At 49.3% G+C, this 25,593-nt stretch overlaps 2 protein-coding genes across 2 annotated transcripts in view; both read right to left on the minus strand.

Annotated features, from left to right (window-relative positions):
• Nucleotides 1-57: 57 nt before the first annotated feature.
• On the minus strand, nt 58-9,181 carry Ankrd2 (ankyrin repeat domain 2). Its single transcript, XM_005063596.4, has 9 exons — nt 7,884-9,181; nt 5,190-5,291; nt 4,900-5,058; nt 4,700-4,807; nt 3,037-3,135; nt 2,612-2,710; nt 1,280-1,378; nt 1,046-1,144; nt 58-303 (listed from the first exon to the last, which is right to left on the minus strand). Exons 1-9 carry the CDS (start codon nt 7,968-7,970, stop codon nt 157-159), a joined length of 999 nt encoding a protein of 332 aa, XP_005063653.2. The 5' UTR covers nt 7,971-9,181; the 3' UTR covers nt 58-156.
• Nucleotides 9,182-9,263: 82 nt separating this feature from the next.
• The window catches only part of Ubtd1 (ubiquitin domain containing 1), a 55,390-nt gene continuing 39,060 nt past the window's right edge, over nt 9,264-25,593 (minus strand). The window contains exons 2-3 of the mRNA XM_005063597.4: nt 11,584-11,811; nt 9,264-10,346 (exon numbers count right to left, since the gene is read on the minus strand). Coding sequence (XP_005063654.1) covers nt 9,961-10,346; nt 11,584-11,811 — 614 coding nt within the window. The 3' untranslated portion in view covers nt 9,264-9,960. The remainder of the gene's footprint in view (nt 10,347-11,583; nt 11,812-25,593) is intronic.

The raw sequence follows: 25,593 nt of genomic DNA on the forward strand, positions 1-25,593 counted from the left end.
AAGTTCACACCCAGTCTTCGTTCCTGCATGAGCACAAATGGACCCAAACACCACAAATAGCAAAGACAGCACTTTATTGTGTTGAGTCTGAGTGTTCCTGCCAGACTGGCTGCAGGCAGCTCATAGTAGGGACTACTGCCCAGTTGGGGTAGGTATTTACTGGGCTGGTACAGGCTGGGGGGTCTCACGCCCACTCCCAGGCCTCTCCAGTCCGTTCTGTTCTGATTCTGGGTCAGGGTGCTCCAGGGCATGCCGGGTGTCTGCTTGCCATAGCTGGACCAGGTCCGTTGGGGTCTTTCCTGCCTGGAAAAAAAATAGGAGACTATTCAGGTTTCAGCAGCCCACCAGAAATTGCTCTTGGCTACATCTGTGGTTCGCAACTGGAGGCAAATGCCCAGGGGTAAAGACATCTTGCAGTTCACAGTTAGAGGTTGTGGGTGCTACTGGTGTCCAGTGGGCAGAGGGCGGGGATGCTGCATGACCCTCCTACAAGGCACAGGAAAGTCCCTTCACTGTGAATTGTCCAGCACCAATGCCTGCAGTGCTGAAGCTGGGACCATCCACACCCTCTCCGCATGCTCCTCGACCTCCTCAGTGTCCCTTAGCCTTTCTTGTGACAGAGGAACCTTTCCATGCCCCTCCTTTGTGATTGTTCTGTGGACTAAAACATAGGCTTGGATCAGAGGACATCCATTCTCAGAAAACCTGAGGCCCACCGTTTGATATGCTAGAATGGTCACACCAACCAAGGACTTGGCTTCTCTTCCATCCGGACCTCCAGGATTGGGCCTGAACACTGGGATCCCCTTTGCCATATATGGGGACCTTGGCAAAGTCCTCTCACCGCCCCTCCTACTGTTTCTCTAAACTTGTGGTCTGGACCTTGATAGAGAGCTCTGGGAAGGTAGGTGATCAGGGTGGCGTGGGCAAGAGCCAATGGCATGTGTGCCTCAGCTGGGGCTGCCCCGTTGCCTCTGCAGACCACCCACTATGCAGCCACGGCTTTAGGTGCTCACCCTGCACCAAGCCGGAGAAATAAACTCACCAGGTTCTTAGCCATCATGTCAGCCCCATGTAAGAGCAGCAGTTTGATGATTCTGTAGCGGTTGAGTCTCACAGCGTCATGTAGGGCACTGTCCCCTTCCTAGAGTCGGGGTAGATAGCACGGCTCAGAAGCTGCAGCCCTAGAGTGCTTTTGGGAAGGACTACTCACCCATGGCACCCTGCGAGCTGCCCTCAGACCCACGGTGGCTGAGCAGGGAAGGAAGCAAGCACTCACCCTGTCTTTGGCATTGATATCCAAGCCCAGGGAAAGAAAGTGTTCCACAATCTCCACGTGTCCAGTGCGGACAGCCACATGCAGGGGAGTACTCAGGAGCTGTGTGGAGAGGAAGCAGGACAGTGGGCACACGGGCTAGAATATGGTGTTCTGGGGTGGGGGAGCTATCTTATCTCCAGCACATTCCTACTTCCAAGTCTAAGCGCCAAGGCCAGAGCCTTGGACAGGAGACAATGGTACAACATGCCACTATGCTTCCCAGTAGTCTAATTATACAGCTCTAAGTGCTGCCTCCTCTGGCTGGCCTGTTGTGCTTCCCCTCTGGCCTAGCAGTGAGCTACTACTGTCCACCCCTCTACTCTTTTTAAAAAGACAGGGTCTCACTGGGTAGCCCAGGTAGCTACAAACTCTCAATTCTCCTGTCTCTGTCTCCTCAGTGCTGAGATTGCAGAGGGGCACTGCTTATGCCTAGGTTCTTTTTTAATTAATTGACTAGTTTATTCATTGGGATACTGAGGATTGAGCCAATGGTCTTGCACGTGCTAAGCAAGGATGCTACTACTGAGTCACCCTCCCAGCCCAGTTTTTTAAAATAATGAGACAAAATCTCACTGTGTAGACCAGGCTGGCCTTGAACTTAGAAATCCTCCTGCCTCTGCCTCCTGAGTTCTGGAGTTAAAAGTGTGTACTACCATGCCCAGCTTCTTTTTAATAATCATATCAGATACCGTTAGTTGAGGATGGCTGTGACAGATATGGAAAAAGCCTCATGTGTTAAAAAGTAATTCATTTACAAACATTCCCCTCCTAATCTGCACAAGAACCCACAAGTTTTACAGCTGAAGAACAGTATCTCAGAGGTCAAGATTACATGTAGGGCTGGGCGGTGGTGGCACACGCCTTTAATCCCAGCACTCGGGAGGCAGAGGCAGGTGGATCTCTGTGAGTTCGAGGCCGGGAGGCCGGGCTGGACCGACAGCCTCCAAAACAATACAGAGAAATCCTGTCTCGTAAAACCAAAAAAAGATTGCATGTAAAGAAATGGACAGACACAAGGATGATAGATTAGTAAGAAAATGGATAAGCTGTGTGTCAGGTGGATGATAAAGGATGGCATGGATATGCAAATCCTACAGCCTCGCAGTGGGCCACACCTCCTCGAGAGTAGTCTTTTGTTTCTCTCGCCTCTCAGCACTGCTCCCAAGCTTCCTGAAGGGTTGGAAGTTCTCCACGGTCACTGTAGACCCTGGGCTAGCCCACTACTTACCTGCCCTGGGGCCCCTCCCTCCCTGCAGCACCCAGTGTGTACTGCACCGAGCACCGCAGCTTCACCTTGTCTCTCACGTTGACATTGGCTCCTTGGCTCTGCAGGAGTTTCACCACCTCCAGGTGTCCCCCACGGCAGGCCCAGTGCATGGCTGTGCAGTCCAGCTAGAAGGGATGGGTGGCATTTAGTGGCAGAACTGTAGGGGAGAACGTTTTCTGGGGAAAGGATTGAGGCCGAGAAGGTGAAGAACAAAAAAAAAAAAAAAAAAAAAAAAAAAGCAACAGGGAGTGAGACAGACAACCCAGGGCCCAACTAGTCCAAGTGAGAGTCACAGAGGCAACTCAGCGGGGAGATGGGGCTTACCCAATGTCACAGAACACACAGAGATAGGGCCTGCCCCTATTGGCAGCCTGCTGCCAATTGACAGGAAGTAGAATTCTACTGATACTAGATCCACTTCTTACCTCCCACCCAATACCTGCCGTCTCACCCGATCCTGGAAGTCCACGGTGGCCCCATTCTCCAGAAGTTTCTGCAGTATCTCCATGTGGCCCTCCAGGGAAGCTCGATGCAGGGCTGTCCGACGGAACTGTCCCCAGAGAGACTGTCAGGCCTGAGTGCCAGGTCAGAGCCTATACCCCATCAAACTGAGGTCTTGGCCCTGCCAAAACTTGGTGTCCATGTGCTCTGTGTCGAGCCAGATTTTACTAAGATTGGCCTTGGAGCCTGCCCTGGTGCTCCAGCCTCTTCCCTCGTCCCCAAGCAGCCAGCCAGCCTTCACACAGCTGGTGCAGCTGGCTCTCTGCTGGGCACAGCTATTCGGCCCTCATGTGCTAGGATGCTTGGTGGTGACTCACAGCTCATGTGCCATGATTTCACTGAGACCTCCATGCCAAGCTGCTCCCAGGTGATTCCTGAGTACAAGGGAGCATTGGCGGGCTGAACTCTATTTCCCCAAGTGCTAGGCAGGGTCCAGATGTGCAGGTCACACCTAATTGCTGATTTCGAGGAAAGAACAAACTTCCCTCTCTTAAGGCCACTTTCTGCTTTGGGTTCAGGGAATTCAAGTCTTTCTACACGCTGATAATCTGGCTATGGCAGTCTTTCATGGCCTTCCTCTCGTTTTTTCTTGTTTTGTACTCTTATTTTACAGGAAATGGGAGAAAAAAGGTTAAGACCCGAGAGGCAAAAGAACAGAAAAGCTGTAGTCTAGTACAGTGCAGAGCAGGCCCAAGGGTGGGCGGCCACTGGCAGGCTTGGTCCCGTGTGAGAGGTGAGAGCATCTGAAAAGTACCAAGAGGCAATTCCAGAGGAAAAAAGTACCACAGGTGACAGGAAAATTTAAAAACCAGAGGGTGGCCATAGTCACACAACACTGTGATGTAATTAGCGCCACTCCGAATCAGCATGACGTATTTCATGTTATATACTTCCACCACAGAACAATAAAACCAGGGGCTGGGATGAGACTCGCCCAGCACACACAATGTCCTGGCACTGCAAATAATACTAATGATATTAATAATCAATAAACAATGGTGCATGGCTTTAATCCCAGAACACAGACGCAGAGAGGCAGGCATATCTCTGTGAGTTCAAGGACAACCCGGTCTACATGGTGAGTTCCAGGAGAGCCAGAGCTACACAGTGAAACCTTGTCTCAAGATAAATAAATGTAATTATAAAAAGGAGCATGAGCGTATGCCATGAGAAAGAAAGAATCCTATCTCAGCACGTGCTTTATAATCTTCCCACCCACTCAACGCTCATTGGTCCATTTGATCATAACATAATGGGAAGGCAGTAGCAGAGTCTGAGTCTTGGAGAGGTAACAGCCCAGTCACAGGTCCCACAGCTAGGGAGTGGAGACATAGGGTTTCAGCCCAAATCTCCTGAGCCTGAGCTCTCTTAACTGGATTCTATTCCTTCATCTCCTATACAGAAACACATGTAGCACTTGTTACAGATGTGGTCTCAGCTGGGGAAAGGTCTAAAAAGGATTTGGGAAGCTGTGGAGTGAGGGAGGAAGCGTCCACCCTAAGAGCATCCGTGAGTTTTCTCAAACAAGCCCTGAGAGGGAGCAGATCCAGGACCTGAGCCGGCTATGGTGGTGGACCTACAGGGGAGGCAGGGGCACTGGAGGGGGCTGTCACCTCATCACAGGTGTCTGCTGAACCTCCATCTGCCAGATACTTGTCAATGACTTTTATTTTCCCCTCCACTGCGGCTTTCAGGAAGGTCTCCTCGTCCACAGGGCCGGTCTGCAGGAAGAGCATCCACTCACAGAATAGTAGGGAACTTCGGGGCTTTCCAGGCTCCCCCTGCCCACATCTGTCCATCCCTGGACCCTTACAATCTCCTCCGGCTCAGGGGGTGGCTCCTGGGCCGCAGCCAGTGCATCTCGTTTCTTCTGCTTGCGTTTTTTCCTCAGTTCTATGAGGTTCTGGATCCCACCCACATCAATGATCTCGCGCCGCAGGTCCAGGGATGTCTTGCGCACGCGCTCTTGGCCCTGCATGGAGACGATTCATCACCTCCACACTCAGGCGAAGACTGGGGAACTGGGATGATTCAGGAGCTCAGCTGGCAGCGAGATGAGCTGGGTAGGGAGTCTAGCTGCCCTGCCATCGGTCCTCCACTTACCTTAACCTTTTGCAAAGCGGGACTCTGCATCCCAAGGCGCTTCTCCTCCTCTAGGACCAGCATGTCCATGGACAGCTTCCCAGGAGCGGCCTTTTTAAGTTTCTGGAAAGTCATTGAAAGCTTAAGATTATTTGGTGACGGCTATCGGTGTGGTTCTCAGCCAAGTGGAAGGTTATGAGAACTCTTTCAGGGTGTGGTAGTTCACACCTACAATCTCAGCACTCAGGACAGGAGCACACTGCACTCGGACCAATCTGGTACGCACAGTGAGTTCAGGCCAGCTGGGGCTACATAGTGAGACCCTGTCTTAAAACCCAAAACAAAAACCACCACAACATATTCTAGCATGTATGTCTTTTGTATGAATGATATCATATTTCTCTATAGCCTGCACACACAGTCCTGTGTTGTTTTTTTTTTTTTTTCCTTTTTGAGACAGGGTTTCTCTGTGTGGGTAGTCCTGACTGTCCAGGAACTCATTCTGTAGACCACTGCCTGGCAGTAGGTTTTATTTCGGATGCCTCCCATTTACTTTTATTTTTTTGCAGTGCTGAGCATGAAACTCGGGCATCACTCATCAGTCCAATGCTCTACCAACTGAGATACATTCCTCTCCAGTGTTCCTTTTGAAGGTCTCCTTGACTGCCTTTCTTGCCAGGTTTATATGATTCTATGATTTGGGGTTTCCCTGTGCTGGTCTCACCCAAAACAATGCATCTTCTTCCAGGAAGAGAGACATGACCTCGGCCTAAAACTGCTGCTTCTTGTGGGACCCTGGCTTGCTGACTGAGGGAGCTGACAGAGGGGGGACTTTTGGCTGCATCACCTGCCATTTCCAGCATCCACTATGACAGGGCCTGGCATGTAGTCTTTGCTCACCTAGTGCTTGTTAAATGAACGGATGGTGGGGGAGTGAATGAGTAATGGCATACAGACTCAGCATCTCTGGCATCCTGTAGCTCTGGGTAAGGATGGCCTTACCTGGTAAGCTGCAACCCGAGGCGGCCTCTGTGCCTCCTGTTTCTACCAAACGTGAGGAGCCACAGGCTGCTGGAGGCTCCCTGTGAGGCAGGAGGGGTTATTTATGGATTCCAGCGCTACCCATTTCTTATTCAGACTCCCTTTGGATTTGTGTTTGTGGGCTGGCTGAGTCTGCACTCAATGAACGTTTGTGAAATTGGATGCAGGTTTATGAATCAAAACGAAACTCCCACCTGATTCCACAGACCACACTTCCTTCAGATTAGAGAGACTGGCTGTGAAGAGCTCAGCCCAGAGGCTGCCAGGCAGAGGAGCTGGGTGAGAAGGCTAGCTCTGTGGGCACCTGTGTCCTTGCAGCCCTGAGGCTATATTTGTTGGGAGAATGAATTGGAAGAGGACCGTTTTCTGTGTCCCCTTGTAGAAGGTTCCAGTATTGTGGCAGCACTCCAGAAATGACACAGCACTATGCCTCTCCTGCCCAGCAGCAACAGCCATGCACACACGCTGGGGCCGTGGGGGCGGGGATGGCAGAGATTCCTGGAGATCCAGGGATGCCCAGGTGCTGTCCACACTCCTCTTTGATACATCTGAGTCATCTCTTCTCTTAAATGACTGCTGCCTCTAAGCTGAGTTCCTGTAGCTGCCCCCATCCACCCACTCAAAACATTCCTTTTAGAGACATGAGAGCTGTCTCTAATACAGGTCAGACGGCACAACTCTGGCCCACTCTGTAGCATCTGGTGGCTCCCCACTGCCCACAGAACACGCACCTCTTACCCGGCCTTCTCTAGTTTGTCCTTTGCCTCCTTTCCAGCCTTAGCACTTACTCTCACACATGCATTACCGCCACTTCACCACGGAGACCGGCTCCTGCTGTTTCGCCTGAAGTACTCTCGCCATATTCTGACTGCACTAGCACTCCTAAAGGCCAGTTCACATACCATCCTGCTCAGAACAGTCCCAGAGGCCTGGAATGACACCCACTGTGCTCCTCACATCCATTTTCTATTTAGCCATTTCTGCCCTCTGCCAATTTCTTAGTTATGATGCAAATAAGAAGTGTTGGTTAAAATTAATGCCCGCCTTCCCCCATGCACTGGACTTCAGGCTCTTTTTGGGAGAGGTGGGAATATCTCCCCATGTAGCCCACCTCTAAAATATGGGTGTGTACCACCACATCTGCCTCAGCTGTTTTGAACAGAATTGAGAGCGGGACAAGTCAGGACTGCGGCCCCACTTACCTATCCAAGAGAAAGTGTACCTGCTCCTTAGGCTTCTGTAAGCACTGCCTGGGTGAGTCCCAGAGGGCCTTCCCCATCTCCCTTCCCTACTCTTACCAGTTCCTTCTCCTGGAGCAACTAAACCATGGAGATGTTCCTGCCCTGGCATCCAGGGGACAGTTGGGGTGTGTGTCTCAGGACCTTCCTGGCTTTTCCTGCACAATCCAGTCTAGCCCACGTGAGTGGGCAGGGTCTTGGGAAAGTCCGCCCTTTCCAGATGCCTGTTTGAGGGGCTGAAGCCCCATCTCTCACCACCCACAACCCCATCAAGAGCATCCTGGTGTGGAAATGGGCCTGGCTGGGTCCCAGGAAATACCTGTCCAGCATGTTGCCTGTACCCACACAGTAGCCACTCTCTCCCTTCCATGACACCACAGATGGACTCCTTAACCTGGAGTCCTCCCTCCCCAATACCCTTTACCCTGGTTCCCACCTCAGTTTCTTCCTCCTGGGCAAGCCGCTGCTCAATGAGCTCTGTGGCTCTCTGCACTGCCTCGGGACCCTCCATGGTGCCCTCCATGACTGCCTTAGCAAGCCACAGGGCATAGGGTCTTTATAGGCCAGAATACCCACCCCGCCCACTGGGCGCCTTTGTCATGAGCTCACTGACTCAATTCTCCACCTGCCTCCTCCACCTGTCACCTTCACCTCGGACAGCCCCAGGGAGCATGGGAAAACACTGCCCAGGCCAGGGAAGTTGCCCCTCCCCTAACCTCTGGCTTGCCAGAGCCAGAAGGCACAGCGCCCCAAGAGGACAGTTGCAGGAAGGGGTCCGGTGTATCCTCAGTGCTTGAAACCGGATAAGTCGTAGCTAGGACTTATCCGTGTAAACAACGGACATGCTGCCACTGTCCTAGATGGCAGTGCCACCTGCTGGATACCAAGAAATCCTGTCCAGATAGTGCCAGACAAGGGGTCTGAAAAACCAAAATATGGGCCCTGTGTGTTCCTAGGGGCATTTGGGATCTTCTCCAGGCAGGAGTTGGAGCACACCCCAGTGAAGCATGGCTACACTCAATGGAATGTTCATTAGCCACAACCAGACCCTGTCCATCTGTTTGCCTCCTCTTCCCAGGACCCTCAGAAGAACTTACAATGTTGCTTTGTGAGATTCCAGAAGACAGAGTGCAGAGTCAAGGCCAGCTGACAAGGAGTGCTAGGCAATGCCAGGCTGCCTTGGGTGAAGCTGGCCACACTCTGGGAGGACGAAGGGTACACAGAGGGAAGGCACTCACTGAGCTCCACATCTGGGACTCCCAGCCTGGAGCCCCGGGTCACTGTGACCCAGGTTTAACCTGCTAGCAGACTGCAGATGGCCCAGCTCTGCACGTCTACAACTGTAAGTGACACCCCTGGTGACACCTTATCTGAGATCCCCTTCTAGTGATGCACACAGTTCCCCAGAGGAAACATGAGAAATTGGCCCCCTTTGGTTTCTGAAAGTTTCGCTCTGACACAGCATGGGCACTGTGTCTCCGAGAACTCCAAGCTGGCCCTGAGGGCGGCAGGCACACAGCTCCGCTGCCTTCCGTGGGCACTCTACAGCTCCGCTGTCTTCCCTGGGCACTCTACGCTTTCACAAGTACCTCCCACCTCACGGGCCCAGCAACTGCTGCAGGAGGCAGGGCAGGCGGCACCATCTCCACTTAAAGAAAAGCAAAGGTGGCTGTTTTCAGGGTTCACAGGAACACAGAGGGCTCGGAAGAGATTAGGGCTCACAAGAGGAACAGCTCCCACAAGAGGAGATGCTCTACTGCGCCCATCTATTCCTGAGCCACTGTGTTGTGGGCTGCAAGTTAACGGCTAGGCAACAGAGGAGCAAAAGGCTTTATTGATAAAATGCAGATGTGTCTGTACACAGGGCCCTGCTGGAGCCATGACCAGGCTACAGACCCACCCTGCCTGGGTTACAGTTGGGGATGGCCCTGTGTAGACCCCTGCCATAAAGCCTGGCTATCTGGCCACCTGCCTCATCTCTGCCGATTGTGCTGGGTGCAGGGAGAGGCAGGGTGGCTTGCCTCAAGTTCTCCAAGCCCTGGGGCTCACTGGTGATTCCCTCCCCTCCAGGGGACTGGCACTGTGCCCAGGGCAGAGCCATGGTGAGGGATAAAGGGGGAGACAGCAATTGCTTCCAACCCTGAGCAGAAACTGGAGTGAGCACAGTGGTGGCACCAGATGACAGACCTGGGTCCTAGGGTCTGCAGGCCAGCCCGTGGCTCCACCCTGTGGTGGAAAGTGCTAGGGGCCTTTGCTCCGACAAGGCTGGCCAAGGCCTGTGTGCGGCTGGCAAGGAGCACTACCCCCAGGTGCCGGGCACTGGTGGATCCAGTGCCCTGGAAGGCAAATCCCTTCATAGCTCAGTGAGAGCCACACAGCAGGGTGGCAGGAGGCGCCCCTGAAGAAGACAACAGCACTGAAGGCAGCAACAGGCAGGGGGCCTTCTGCTCCAGGCCTAGGCCCCACAGCCTGCAGGGCCCCCATGGCCTCTCCTCCCAGGAGTCAGCTGCCTATCAGTCCTGGGGTGGTGGGGGCTGGTTGATGATGACCTGGATGACAAAGTCTTTTTGAATCTTGGTTTCCTGGAGCCGTGTGCGGTCTGTAAGCAGCTTCCCAGAGAAGAACCATCTCTGCCAGGATGGCTCGATGCCCTCCTGGCTGTGCAGCTGCCTCTTGAGCTGCCCCACTGTGTCGGGCAGGCTGGCGCTGAGCCTCACGTCCTTGCCTGTGGAGAGGCGCACTTTCAGTGGGAATTCGCGGCGCACACTAGGGGTGGGCTCAGGGGGCTCCAGGCCCTCCTCCTCTGTGTGCTCCAGCAGCAGGTTCACAGGTGGTGACAGGCAATAGATGGGCAGTTGGTAGCGATTGCCCAGCTCATCATAGCATTCACAAAGGGTTCCTGTGGGAAAGGCAGGGCAATCAGTGTAGTCTGGGGACCTGCTGTCTATCATGCACTGAATACCATGTCCCCCAAATTCCTATGTTGAAGCATATTTGGAAGTAATAAGATTATATGAGTAAATGATAATGTTGAGATAATCTGATGGGATCAGTTTTCTTACAAGGAAAGGTTCCAGAGAACTCTCCCCATCCTCTCTGCCTGCCATAAGAAAACAGCAAAGAGGAGAAAACTAAATGGCTGACACTTTGTCCTTGATCTTTCCAGCTTCTAGAATTGTGAGAAAGATTTCCAGTGTTTACGGAACCTGTCTGTGGTGCTTTGTTACAGCAGTCTAAGCAGATTAACTCACTCACTAAGCTAGCTCACAGTCCCTAGTCTTATCCCATAGTCTCGACTCTCTGGGACATCTGAACACGGGGCTGGCTCCATCAGCCATGGCATGTTACTTTTCATTTGTTTATTCAACATTTCGACTAGGCACTGGACTGAGCCCCATTTTCCTTACTGGTATAATGTAATGCAAGTAGGAATGCATTTACAGAGTCTTGAACACCCCTTAAGTGCTGGTACTGGACTAGGTGATATTATGTACACCCTGATCGATCCTTTGTGGTGGCAAGGGGCTCAGGCTTTAATGTACGGCATGCCCTGCTCAGGGCCACACAGCTAGAAAAGGTCACAAGCTGGAAAAGAAACAGTCAAGACCTAGGTCTGTGATTGGAGTTCTACTACTGCTTTCCTTATACAGCCTAATGAGGGTGCTAGGAATTGAAAGGAGACAATGCAGCAGAAGGCTCCAGATCAGTGCCTCAAATGCTCTGAGACCCTAAGTACATCCAGCAAGACTGCAGCTTGTAGGTTTTATTAATGACTTTCTTTCTTCTCATTAGGCAAGAGGGGGGAGGTCCTGTTCCTCCCTCCCTCCCTCCCTGACAGTCTTGTATAACTCAGACTGGCCTTGAACTTGAACTTCAGATCCCCTTGTATCTACCTCCCAAGTGCTGGGATCACTGGCATGTGCTACCATGCCTGGTTTTGTGTCTTATATTTCTTTGTTCATGCCAGAAAGAGTTGTTTAAATGAACAAGATAACCACATATATATGCATATTCCTCCATCTCCACCAGCTAAACTACTGACACGAGGTGGCTTTCCTGCACCTGCACCTCTGTGCTAGCAAACCCTGACACCGCCCCGCCCCTGCAAGGATGGAGTCTAGGCCCTGCCTGCTTACCATGAGGCAAGGTGATGCTGGCTCCATCCAGGATGGCCTGAGCCAGCTCATGGTCGTTAGCTTCAGCAGCATAGGCGGCAGCCTTGAGGGCATCCCAGATCTCCTTGCGGCCCTCAAAGGCAGGTGCTGTGTCCCAGAACTCATCTCGCTTGCTCCGCAACTGCCCATCAGTCATGGGGTAGTCACTTTTCCACTTGAGTCGCTCCTTCTTCAAGGGCTCGTTTCGTCCTGGGCAAGAAGATGCAGAGGCTGAGCATCTCTGAAGCCACCTAAGCTATAATTTGCCCTCTCTCTGACCCGGCCTATCAGGTCCTTTGCTGCACTGCTTCCTACTTATTTAGGGCACTGGGACACTCTCTTAATAGCAAGGACAAGTCTGGAAACCCAAGTTAGGGATATGAAATAAATTTTTCAGTCAAGTATGTTCTTGTCTCTTATTTATTATTTTTATATGTGCATACCATGTGCATGTCTGATGTCCAAGGAAACCAGGAGAGAATATTAAATCTCCTGGATCTGTAGTTATGGATGGCTGTGAGCTGCCATGTGGGAACTAGAACTGAATCTGGGCCTCTGTTAGAGCAGCCAGTGCTCTTAACCACTGAGCCATCTCTCTAGCCCCCGAGCCAAGCATGTTCTATACGAATGTACTGTACCTCATCTTACAATGCACCTCTAAATCCATCATAAATTGAAAATATTCTGAGACAAAAACGCACACAGACTCCATAATCTACAGATACAGTTCAGTCTGAGTGTCTGCCCAGTATAGGAGGTGTAGACTGGGCATTGCCAGCACAGGAAAAGACCAAAACTAAAAGCTGAGGTTTGCTTTCTACTGATTGTTGGTCACTTCTGCATCTTCTAAAATCAAAAGATTTTGGCTAATGAGGGATATGTGAGTAATGGCCTGCCTCTGCCTTCCAAGTGCTGGGATTAAAGGCGCGTGCCACCACTGCCTGGTATTAATGGACATTTAAAAAATTTTTTTAAATTTTAAAACAATCTTTTCTCATTTTACAATGAGATCAATCCCAGTTCCCACTCCCTCCCCTCCTCCTGCTTCCATCTTCTCCCACTCTTTGCCCCATCCACTCAGAGAGGGTAAGGCTTCCCCTGGGGGAGTCAGTGACGTCTGGCGTAATACTTTGAGGCAGGACCAAGGTCTTCCTGCTATATCTAGGCTTAGCATTCTCCCAAGAGAATGGGCTGTTATTGTACATTTTTACCTTGCTTTTTGATTATAAAGAAGTATATGGGGGCCGGAAAGATGGCTCAGTGATTAAGAGCACTGATTACTCTTCCAGAAGGCTTGGGTTCAATTCCCAGCACCCACATGGCCACTCACAACTGTCTGTAATTCCAGTTCCAAGGGACTCAACACACAAGGCAAAACACCAATGCTCATAAAATAAGAGTTCATTTTTATCATACATGAATGAAGCCTGGAAACCATACATATATGTAGACATAACAAAATAAGGCAGGGCTGGGTGGGTTATCAAGGAAAGCACAACTGTATGCTGGCAGCTCTGTCCCCTGATGGCCAGGAGCCTTGGCTGAACATCCTTGAAGCTGCAGTCAGGCTCTCTCCACTGTCAGAAACTATGGTGCTAGTGAACTTTCCCAGCTGACACACTTGGGCACTAATGACAGGTCTGCATCTTCAAAGCAGTCCAGTTTCTTTATAAAACATTGAATTGTGATTATGGCTCCCTTTAAGCTTTTAAAGAGGATCACAGGAAGAATTACCTTACTAGAAGATCCAGCCCCCAGGATTTGGAGGAAAAAAGGTCATTGTATGCCCATAAATATGCCACCTACCTTATAAATAGTCAAAACAATACCTTAAAAGTCCACAAAGCAGAACCCAATAGGCTGCCATTGGTCCCCTTTGCCCTTTTGCTATAAATAAACTTTAAACCAAGGAGAAACCCAGTAACATCAAACATTAACAGCCAAGTATGCCAGAACACAGGTTAGTTCTTGGGACTCAAGATTCTTCCTTCCTTCTTCTCCCCTCCCCTCCCCTCCCCTCCCCTCCCCTCCCTTCCCTCCCTCCCTCCTTCCTTCCTTCCCTCAAACTAGCTTTCTGCATGTTAGGCAAGCACTCTGCCACAGAGCTATAGCTCAAAACAACCCAAACAGATGGGAAAAGCAAAAGCCTGTCATTTGTTAAAAGCCAAACAGATACTAAATGCATGACTCTGACTCCAAGCCCAGCCTCTTACCACTGTACTCTACTATCATTGGGAGGAAATTACAGAGAATCCCATCATTATAAAGGAATGGATATCTGGGCAGTGGTGGTACACAACTTTAATCCCAGCACTCGGGAGGCAGAGACAGACAGAGCTCTGAGTTCAAAGCCAACCTGGGCTATAAAATGAGTTCCAGGACAGCCGGGGCCACATGGAGAAACTCTATTTCAAACACACACACACACACACACACACACACACACACACACACACACACACACACATACTAAAGCAAAACAAAAACAAAAAAAGGAATGACTATTAACAAGCTGTGCTCACCCTAATTCCAACATTTATGAGTTAGGGCAGGAGGATCAGGGCTCAAGGTCATCTGTCTACAGAGCAAGTTCAAGGCCAGATTGGGCTATTTTTTTTTTTTTTTGCCTTAAAAACAAACAAAAAGTCTCCTTACGTATTTGTTTTTCCTGAGTACAGGAGTATCCTTCTGAACTCTGCACTAGGGTCATGCTATTAAATACACTTCTTTACATTCCTTCCTCCCAGAAAGGAGTTAAGATATTTTCATGCCAATATACAATTTCAACTTTCTTTTTACTTCCTTTTATATTACTTTCCACATGCCTAAAAATTATGAACAATTTGAGGCTGGAGAGCTGGCTCAGCAGTTAAGAGTGAAGGGAGTAGGCAAAGCACCTTGTCCTAAGCACTGCCATTTTGACTTCAGATTCCATTTTACCTCTAGAGAGAAACAAAGTTCAGGTTCCCAAGCCTTAGGGGAGCTGGGAACCTTCCAATGGCTGACCAACCTCCTTAGACAATAGAGATTGTCTGTTATGCTCCCTGGTCATCTAAAACATTAAGGCTGTTCCTAACAACAGAAGAACAAATGAATCCGATTGGCTGGACTGAAAAGCTTACATTCTGTATCTGTTCACAATGATGGAATACACAGGAAAGTCCCTATTCTCTGGATCCTGATTGGTGGAAAATTGTAACTGTGACAGGTATTTGTGAGTTTTGTGCTTATAAACCCATTTCTGCCCCTGCTCAGGGCTGCCGGGAGCAACAAGGCTCCTGAGTCCTTGTCCTGCAGCCCTGATCCATCAGTGAGCACCTTATGTGGTGATTTACTAAAGACCCATAAGTGTAGTCTCACCCCTCCCTTGTGGAGCGCAGCAGACAAGGTGTGGCCGAGAGCACTGGCTGCACTTACAGAGGGCCCTGTTTGCTTCCCAGCTCCCACATGTTGGCACACTTCTGTCTATAACTCGAGATCCAGGAAACCTAATGCCCTCTTCTGGCCTCCACAGGTACCAGGCATACACGCCTGCACAGACTTACATGTAGGCAAACACTCAAACACATAAAATTTCTGACAACTTATTAGTACCACATAGTTATAATGGCTGTTTTCTTTTCTTTTTATAGTGCTAGCATTGAGCCCAGGCCCTTGTACATATACATAATTGTTCTATTTTTGAGGTGCATCCATGATTAACTAATAGCCAACCATTTCCTACAGCATCTGAAGAAAGTAATTTCTGTTAAGCATCATTTTTCTTGTTATCTGGTTCCAAATGATCTCTAAGACAACTCCAGACCATGGTCAAGACTGAGGCAGGCAGAGGCTTCTGTCTCTCAAAGGCACCTGGAGGCTCTGATATCTCAAAGCTGAGAGCTCACAGGAGCTAAGTGAAGCACTAAAATTCACCCTGACTAGACAGCCAGTTCAAGGCCATCCTCACCTACACAGCAAGTTCAAGTCTGTGCTCTCAATAGGGTCATGCTATTAGCCGTGGCCAAGGCAGCACTGGTTTGCTCCCATTGGCCGGGGCTATTCAGTGCAAGAGCATGCTACTCACTGACCACCTCTGATGCTTCTTATTTATGTGCACGATCCCATTCCCGTCTTGCAGCCTTAGGTGGTAGGTACCAGGATGTGATTTCACAGGTGACAAGGCAGATACTGAGGGAGAGGTTTTACTAAATCCTGCAACTTGCACTCCAAAACACATAGTTCCCTCCCTGAGTGTGAACAGAAAACTGTGGCCAACACGCAATAGAAAGTGTTCCTGGGAAACACAAATTCTCTCTGGAAGAAAACAACTTCAAACCAAGCTTTGAAAATACCAACAGAGGCACCCAGCACTCGGGAGGAAGAGGCTGGCAGATCTTTGAGTTCAAGGCCAGCCTGGCCTACAGAGTGAGTTCTAGGACAGTGGAAGCTACGCACTAAGGGGTGGAGGGTGGGGCAAGAGTGGTGGCCCATGCCTCCAGTGGCCCAGTTCTCAAAAGATGGAAGCAGGAGGATCACAAGTTTGAGGTCAGCAAGTGTTACACATCGAGTTTCATGTCAACCTAGGTTCTCAGTGAAACTTCTTCTCAAACAAAACAAACAAAAAGCTCACAAAAATAAAGGCCACGAGATGCAATAAATACAGAGGTATGAGTCAGAGGTAGCAGACAGCAGAAGAATCAGACTTTCCAGTACTTCAGAACTGGGACTTACAGCAGTCTATTAAATAGTAACGTTAAGAAGTAAGAGTCCTTAAAACACTGCTAAGGAAAGGGGATTATAAAGACCTTGTAGCATTTAAAAGAGCCATCTAGAACTTCTAGAGTTAGAAAAAAAAAAAAAACCAGCCACGGGATGCTTTACATCAGAACTGGTGTAAGGTAACAATGGGAAAGAGGCAAACATTATCCGGGAGCTGGGGAATGACTCAGTGGGTAAAGGTCTTTCCATGCAAGCATGACAACTTGAGTTTAGATTCTCAGCACCCATATAAATGTCGGGTCTAGAAACCAGCCAGTGTAGCCTAGTGAGCTCCATGTCACTGAAATCCTGTTTTAAAGCAAAGTGGAGGGTGACAGATGACATCCCACCCTGGCCTCTGGACACATGTCATCTAGATGTCTATTCCCTAACCTGACCTATACACTTAGTTCAGTTCTAGTAAAGATGTTTTTTGAGCTTGAGGACAGTTTTATTAGTGGTGAAAAGGGAATTACCCTAGATCAGGAAGTGGAAATCTCAGTAGCTGCCTGGAGGAGGAGGCGGGCAAGAAAGAAGCCATGCTGTCTGAGTTACCAGCATGGCGGCTCCCACATGGCAAAGGCAGCAACAAGGCAGGGATGGGGGCTTCGAAGAAAAAGTAGGGCAGCCCAAAGTACCAGAAGAAGCATACTTAAGTTCTTGCCAGTGTCTGAAACAAAATGGAAAAGTGGCACTTTTCTGAGAACTTCATGGCAGCTCGACTCCTAAGGACTGCCACGAAATTTCTTTTTAAAAAGATTTATATTTAATTATGTGGCTATGTGTATGTCTCTGTGTATATATGTGAGTGCAGGTACTCATGAAGAGTCCCGGAGAAGATGCTGGATCCCCTGGAGCTGAAGTTTCAGGCAGCCATGAGCTAACAGATGTAGGTACTGGGAACCCAACTCAGGTCCTCTGAAACAGCAGAACGTGCTTTTAGCCACATAGCTACTTCTCAGACCTCCAATAAAGTTTTGTTGCTGTTGTTTGTTTTTCAAGACATGGTTTCTCCCTGTAGCCCTGGCTGTCCAGAAATTCACTTTATAGACCAGGCTGGCCTGGAATTCAGACATCCACCTGCCTCAGCCTCAGAGTGCTGTGATTAAAGACATGTGCCACACCCCTGGTTCTCAATAAAGTTCTTAACTGGGAGTTTTCTCCAAGGTAATAGAAGGATAATTCTAAGATTTTATAGACTGGCTGGAGAAATGGCTCTGTGTGTAGGGGCACTCGCTCTACAAACATGAAGACTTGAATTCATTTAAAAAGACAGGTGCATGAGTAAGTGACGTTAAGTTTGGTACAGTGCGGCACAGAGGCAGGAGAACTACTGGGCTTGCTGGCCATCAGCTTAGCTCTTCAGATTAATGAGAGACCCTGTCCTAAGGGGAAAAGGTGGAGGGTATTAGGTGAACACCCAGCAATCTCCTTTGTTGGCCTCTGAGAATGGGCATGCGCATATATCACACATATACATTTCCACACACATAAAACAAGAAGGAAGGGGGGGAATATTTGTGTAGAAGAACAAGCTGCTTTTGCACAAGAATACAGTGGGATAGCCTGCACTCCCATTATCAAGGCACAGTATAATTCTACAGTCATCACAACAGAACAGACAAATAGACCAAAAGAATGAAAAACAGAGCCCAGAAATGGACTCCGGTGCACAAACCACCTTGATTTCAGCAAGAAAGAACATTGCTGATGGGGGACAGGGGTAGAAGGTGGGATATTTGGTAATTGTTGGGGCTACAGGTTTTCCATTATAAAATCAAAACAGTCCCTACATCCTCTGCCAACCACAAAAGTAGAAACACAATCAATGGAAAGAAAGGAGGCACCAAGGAAACAGAAGCGCATTTGTGGGATGAACTCTGAAGATGTTTCAGCCCTGAACAAGGAGGCGGTTCCCCTTGTGATCCCTGCGCCCTTTGCTCCTGTTTCTTTGGGTCTTGGTGATTCCTCCTTGACCAGCGCTGACTCAGGAGACACTGCCAGTGCAGTGGCAGGGACGGCCCTGGGGTCGCGGAGCATGCGCTTCTGCCCCTGCTCAATGCTTCTTGAGCCTCCTTTGTTGCTCCATGCCATTTCTTTCTGGCCTTTCTGTCTGCTGCTGCTTCTAGCTTGGGCAGAGGTCAGGTTTGGTGCATGGGCAACTCCTAACCTGCTGGGGACTGAGAAAAAGTGATACAACTGAGTGGCAGCACGGTCTTTTGTCCTTTCTTTCATTTTCTATAAGATAGGGTCTCGCTGGGCATAGCTGTGAACACCTTTTGTCCCAGCAATTGGGAGGCTGGGAGGCAGAGGCAGGCAGACCTCAATGAGTTCAAGGCCAGCCTGGTCTACAAAGCAAGTTCTATGATAACCAGGGCTATACAGAGAAGCCCAGTCTCGAATACCCTCCACACTCCCCCCCCCCAAAAAAGACAGGGTTTCAGGCAGTCTAGGGTGGTCTTGAATTTGCAATGTAGATGAGAATCTGGCCCTGAACTCCTAACCTTAACCCTATTGTCCTAACCTCCCTATGCACAATTACAAGGATGTGTCCTCATGCTTGCTAAGCACAGGTTTCCTACAGACACAGGCAAGCTTTCCGACATTTTCAATGTTACCTCACTGTGCCTGACACCGAGGTTACTGAGTTGTGATCCTAAGGACACCTGAACTGTAATTATGCACGCATGCCTCTCCTGGGTACTCTCTCTGTAAACGGGACTGATCTTGACAATATCGTCCCTATAGTGGTTTGCTGTACAACTGTGAGGGCTCAAGTTCAAATCTCTAGAATCCACATAAACGCAGGGCATGGCAGTACAGCGTCTGTCATCTGAACACTTCTACATCACTTTGGTAGCTGCCTTTGTTCACAGCCTCTTGGGGAATGCTGCTTAGTTCATCAACCTCTTAGAGCTCTGGGGTTATCTCTCCTCCACCCAGACAGCAGCTAAATTTCTAGAGTCTTTTACACTTCCCATCCAGGGACTGACACTGTACACGAGCCTCTCCAAGCATCCACAGCACCCACAGTGACCCAGGACACAAGGCCTTACAAGCTTCCCTCATCCATGGAGGGTATTCTTGACATGAGACAGTAGTAGAACAGGGTGATGAGGCAGGAGCAAAGAATAGGCAGAGTTAACACCAGAGAAGCAGGACCCCAGCTGGTAGCTTCAGTGATGTTCTCCTTTTCGGCAGCAGAGGGCAGTAGCAGCATCTCTGGGCCAGCTTGGTGCCTTCATCAATGGGTCAAACACAGCACAAAAATATCAGCTCTCCAGGCACAAATGTGAACACACACAGGACACATGCCTGGATGTCTGAGCCCTACATACCGGTGTGCACCATCAGACAAAATCAAAAACAGAAAGGAAGTTTGTCACCCAAGCATGGAAATTAATGACAGCTTTATTTTGTTTTGTTTTTTTGTATAGGGCTTCTCTGTATAGCTCTTTGGCTGTTCTGGAACTAGCTCTTTAGACCAAGCTGGCCTCATCTGACTCTGCTGGGGTTAAAGGCATGCGTCACCACACCCGGCTTTGATGATGACTTTCAAACTTTACTTTCAAGATATGTTGTAGGTATTTGAATCAAACAAAACAACAACAACCACAAAAAAACTGGGGCTGGGGAAAATGACTTAGTGAGTAAAGCACTTGCTACATAATATAAGGACCTAGGTTCAAATCCCCAGAACTCATGTAAAAGCAGGGCAAGTAGTGCAAGCTGTAAATACATGCGCTTCGTCTACAGTGAGATGAAGACCACCCCACGCCACCCATCAGGGCAGCTACTGTGGCGTACACAGCATCACACAGAGCCTGGTTCAGAGAGGAAGGTAAGGGCCACCGCCTGATCCTACAACTTCTTTTAGAGTGTTCTGGCATGTATGCATGTGTATACCAACACACACTCGAGTGCACACTTACACATGCATGCAAAAGCACATTAAAATCAAATTGGACAGCTGCCTGTAATGGTACTAAGGATTCTGAGGCAGAAGAACTGCCAGGAGTTTGAAGCCAGCCTGTTCTATAGAAAATGCAAGGCTAGCTAGTGCTACAGTATGAGACCTTGTCCTCGAAAGAAAAGTAAGTTAAAAAAAAAAAATAGGGCTGGAGAGATGACTCAGAGGTTAAGAGCACTGACTGCTCTTCCAAAGGTCCTGAGTTCAATTCCCAGCAACCATATGGTGGCTCACAACCATCTATAATAAGATCTGGTGACCTCTTCTCAGACATACATGCAGGCAGAATACTGTATGCATAATAAATAAATGTAAAAAAATTAGCTCAGTTGGCAGAGTGCTTGCTCAGCATACATGAAGCCCTGGTTTGATCCTCAGTATCACACAAACTGGGCACAAGACTGTGTAGTTCTAAGATTCATAAGGTGGAGGCAAGAAGAAGCTGAAGGTCATTCTTGGCTACAGAGTGAGTTGAGGCTAGGCTGGGCTATATGAGATTTTGTCTCAAAAGGATATGAAAACTCATATGCCACGTAAATTTTATATACCTTATTAAGCCCACTTAGTTGATAGGATATCAGAAGAACTACAAAGTACATCCCTTTGGCTCAACTTTTGGCTTTCTAGGAATTTATTCTAAGAAAAGAGCACTAAGACAAAGCTGTTTAACCCAGCAAGGTTTTAGCAGGGAAAGCTGGGACAACTGAAATTCATATGACCAGGAAAAGAGGAAATAAAACTTGTGTCTGTACCAGGCTACCAATGGCAGCCACTTTATAACAAGGAAGAAAGGTTCTAGAACAGCAAGTGCTCTGTGCCCCAGCTTTGGCTACTGAAAGTATGCATAATTATATAAGTATTAAAAAGAGCAGAAGAATTTATACTGAAATGTGAACAGTAGTTATAACTGAATGGCAGTTACCAGTGATTTTTTTTTTATTTTTTGCTTATATTCTCCAAGTTTTCTACAATGAGAATTGCTTTTGTAATAAGATTACCATGAAAGTTATTAATAAGCACAGAGGACACATGGTATTTTGGGGAGCAGCCAGAGAAAAGCTGGAAGCACTCAGGAAACCAGTGAGTGGAGCTGAGGATGGTGGTGAGCCAGGAAACTGAGTGCCACAGTTCTAGGGTTTCAGCCTGGCAGCACTAGCAGTTTTGTTTAGGTCCAGGGCAGGCTCTGCTGGGTTCAACAGCAAAAACATCCACTGGCAACTACTTAGGACTTCACTTCTCCAGGCAAAGATGGAGTAAAGGAAATGCTCCCTGTTCTGGATGCAGCCCACAAAATATTTTAGACACAATATTCTAGTAGTTAAGGTACATCCCCATAAGAGACAGGAGACGATCTGCAGGATCCTGGGTTCTTATGATGGAAGTGGGCGGATAACAGCAAAAGATACCTGAGACTGGGAAGAAAGTCTCATTGACAGGAATGGCCTAAGTCTCAGAGAGTGATCGCATAGCCCCTGCAATGGAGCTTCTGGGGTACTGGTTAAGAATACAGCCTCAGGCCAACAAAACTTAGGTGGTTCAGCCAGTAGAAATACTTGATGCATAAGTCTGATGACATGAGTCTGATCCCTGAGACCTGTGTGTGTGTAGGTATTATGTGTGTGAGCATGGGTCACAGAGCATGTGTGGATTCTGGAGGACAGGTGTGAGGGTATAGCTCAGTAGCAGACTGCTTATCTAGCTAGCATGTACAAGACCCTGTACTTGAACCCCAGCATGGGAAACCAAAAAACCCTATTTGTACCTAGGTGCTGTGTACATACCTGTAATCCTAGACTTGGGAAGTAGAGACAGGATGAGCTAGAGTTCAAGGTCATTCTCTGCTGCATATGGAGTTAAAAGCCAACCTACCCTATATTAAACCCTGTCTCAAAAACCAAACCCCCAAATAAAACCCTACCTGTAAACACAGAATAAAAGTGTGTAGGGGGAGAGCTCATGGTACCCACAACACTGACTATGCCTGTTTGGGTGTGGTCACAGGTATGTGGGGGTAGGAGAGATAAAGGGAAAGAAGGCACACTAGCTCTCTCTTGGGGCTGCGATCGAGGTCGGAGACGAGCAGAGTGCTGACCTCAGTTCTCGGCTTCTCATGTAAGTGACTTCTCTCTCTCTAATACAGTATCTATCATATGACTCCCCTGCCTGGTATCCTTGGCGTGGCTCATTTTCCATCATCAGGAGTGGAAATGCTGTGATAATGCACAGGTTAACATAAATCAGCTCAACACATGACCTCTGAAATGGCTGCCAAGCTGACTTGGAGAGGTAAGGAGGAGAGAGCAAGAGGGCACAGTGTCTGGGTTGGGAAAGGATAATGATGGTGGCTGCTGTGGCTTGGCTTGGCTAATGAGCAGTGTCTGGCACTACCACCCAAGGGAGGGCAGTGAGAGGAAAGCAGGGAAAGAATACTACAAATATCCTTTCCAATTTGCCTAGTGGTGCTGGTGTGTGTGTGTGTGTGTGTGTGTGTGTGTGTGTGTGTGTTTAGTCCCAACAGCTGACTCAGACAAATGACTACATATAACAGGAGTTCTCAGAAACACAGGAAGGCACAGCAGACTTCCTGACTTTGCTCTCAATAGCCCAGTGCCTTGAGGGTGTCGAGCACAATACAGATTCTCAGAAACATCTGCTGAAATGAGAATGAACTGACAGACGCACGTGTGCGCACGTGCACGCGCGCGCACACACACACTCACACAGAGTCTTACTGTTTTAGCCAGGCTGCCCTACACCTCATCTCTTTCTGCTTAAGCTTCTTGAGTGCTGGGATTACAGGCATGTGCCTTCACACCTGCCTTCCCTCTGCATCTTGATTTCACATCCCAGGAGATTCTGCCTGTGGTTCAGAGACTAGAGTAACAGAGCCCCTGAGATGTGATACTGAGCTGGAGACCAACAAAAGGGAGCAGAGACTTCCCAAGGCAATCCTCCCAAGCCATGAGCTGGCCCTATTTATGCCTACAGAAATCCCTCAGCTATTTCCATGCTCAGTTACCAAGCTCCACCCCAAGCCTGGTTCTAGGGATGGGGCCAAAAGTGTCCTGCCCTGAAGTACTGATTATGGACAAGCCTGGGCTTGTGCTAGCTAAAAGAGATGACGCTCCACACAGAAGAAAGCAAGAATCAGAGTCACTTGGTGCCAGCAGTCCAAGACACAAGGGCCATTAGCCTAGGACAAATTCTTGAATCTCCCCTCACCCTTTCCCCTGTCCCCAGTAGTCACAGCTGAATGCACAAGTCTGCAGTGACCTACCTGGCTAAGGGGATAAGCAGTTAGAGAGAACCACTGGCCCTGGAAGGATCAGTCTAGCCTAAGAGGGTGTAGCTAGGAGAAGAGCCCAGGTAATCCCCCAGGAAACACAGTATTTATAGCCAGACATAGCCTGAGATGACCCTCAGAGCTTGAGGTAACCTTTGCTAGAAAAGAAGAGAGAGTAACATGCTGGCCCTGCTCTACTCATCTGGGACTCTCAGCAGGCCTGTGGGCCTTGCCTCCCATCCCCTGGGGCCCACCTCCAGGGTTTAGGGAGGGCACAGGGTAGAGATGGTTGCTAAGTGACAAGCCAGACATCCTAAACTGTTCTCCTCCAGATAGAGACCTCAAGTGGTCCTGGTCAGGGCAGAAGGATCAAGGAAGGAAGGCCTTGTCCTCTGGGACTCAGTGTCTGCTCTAGGATGGCAGCAGGCCTGGAGCACAGCACTTCTCTGCCGCTATCTTTTTCAGTGGCCTGAAGCTAAGAGCCCCTGCAGTCCATCTTCCTGACCCCAGGGCAGCTCAGCATCCGGTGCAAATGAAGTGAGGGATGATGGGAAAGTGCATGGTGAGGAGAGGACTGTGAGACAGGGGTGTGTGGGGGGTGTGTGTGGGGGTGGGGGGTGGGAGGTGTGGGGGGATGTGGTGTGGTGGTGGTGGTGGTGGTGGAGGTGGAGAGCCTGAGGGGCCAAAGCCAGTCACAGAGTGCTCAGTGAGGTGACTGCAGAAGAATAAGGTGCCAGAAACCAAACCCAGTGAGGGCCAGAACCTCTGCGGTTAAGGGAGCTCCAAGTGTGGCCAAGGGAAACAGCGTTACCCAGAAGTCTCAGGGGAAGCTATGGAAAAGGACAAGGGGGCTCACACGAGCAAAGACAACCTGTGCTTTCACTGCTCTGATGCAACATACACATTCACAGGCGGGCCACCCCGAGTGTACTGGGGAAGGGGTTGTTATCTGCCCTCTGGTCTGAGCCCCCAGCATGGCCCTGTAAAGTCAAGCAGGAGTAGGTAGTACCTGGAGCAGGCACTAACCAACCACCCTGGCCCACTTCCTGAAGAAAAACTGTCTTACATGAGCTTGCATACAAACAGAACCCCCACATCCCAGGAGGGGCTCTCACATGGTCTAACATGCCACATGGCCAAGAGCTCCTTAGGAGGCTAGTCTGGAGGGAGAGGGCACAATGCAGCTACACGGACACAATGCAGCTACATCTAAGGCCGTGTGAACTTCTGAAACTCCAGCTGCTCTTCCCTTGTGGTGACCACATTCTACTCTTCACCTCACACTGATGTTTGTTTCCAAATGCAACTGGGTCCTGACCCCAACAGGAATTTTCTGGCCACAGATAACTGAGTAAGAAGACACCTTTCTCTGCTGTCTGGTTACTCCCCAAGGCCTTCAGAGATGGGAGGGGCTCTCTCTGGCTAGTGAGCACCTGTGTGAATGCCAGCAGATGACCTCACCATCCTGTGCCTAGGTGTTCCCACATGCAGAAAGACCGTTTCATGGGGTTGTGGTAAAGGCTAAGTGTGACCACTCTGCCTATATTTAAATGGAAGACTCTGATAATCAAGCCAAGTCAATACTGTGCATTACCACAATGCAGTCAGAGGTCAACATCTTCGTGAAGTTGCTGTGATACTGAAAAAGTTGAACACTCTTCTCTTTACTTTCAAGTGCAGGAGAACACAGGGGTTAGATGAGGTTAAGTTTAACAGGGACAGAGAGCATGATTGATGGGTGCTGCACTCCTGTGTAGGCCTCACGGCACAGGGTCAGCATTTCCCTAGGGGAGAAGAGGGAGATGGCAGCTAATAAATAAATCAGGAGCTCCTTGGGGGTTGCTAGAAAGGTCTCCTGTATCTGGTCAGCTCCCTTTGCTACCTTGGGACTGTAGAGAGGGAAAGAGGAAAGAGAGGGAGGGAAGAGCTCTCTCCACTGTTTCCCCACAGGTAACCCGGATGTCTCTGCTGCCATCAAAGGGAAAAACCCAGTGAGTAC

The sequence above is a fragment of the Mesocricetus auratus genome, unplaced genomic scaffold, assembly GCF_017639785.1.
Source record: "Mesocricetus auratus isolate SY011 unplaced genomic scaffold, BCM_Maur_2.0 Super-Scaffold_4256, whole genome shotgun sequence".
NCBI lineage: Eukaryota > Metazoa > Chordata > Mammalia > Rodentia > Cricetidae > Mesocricetus > Mesocricetus auratus.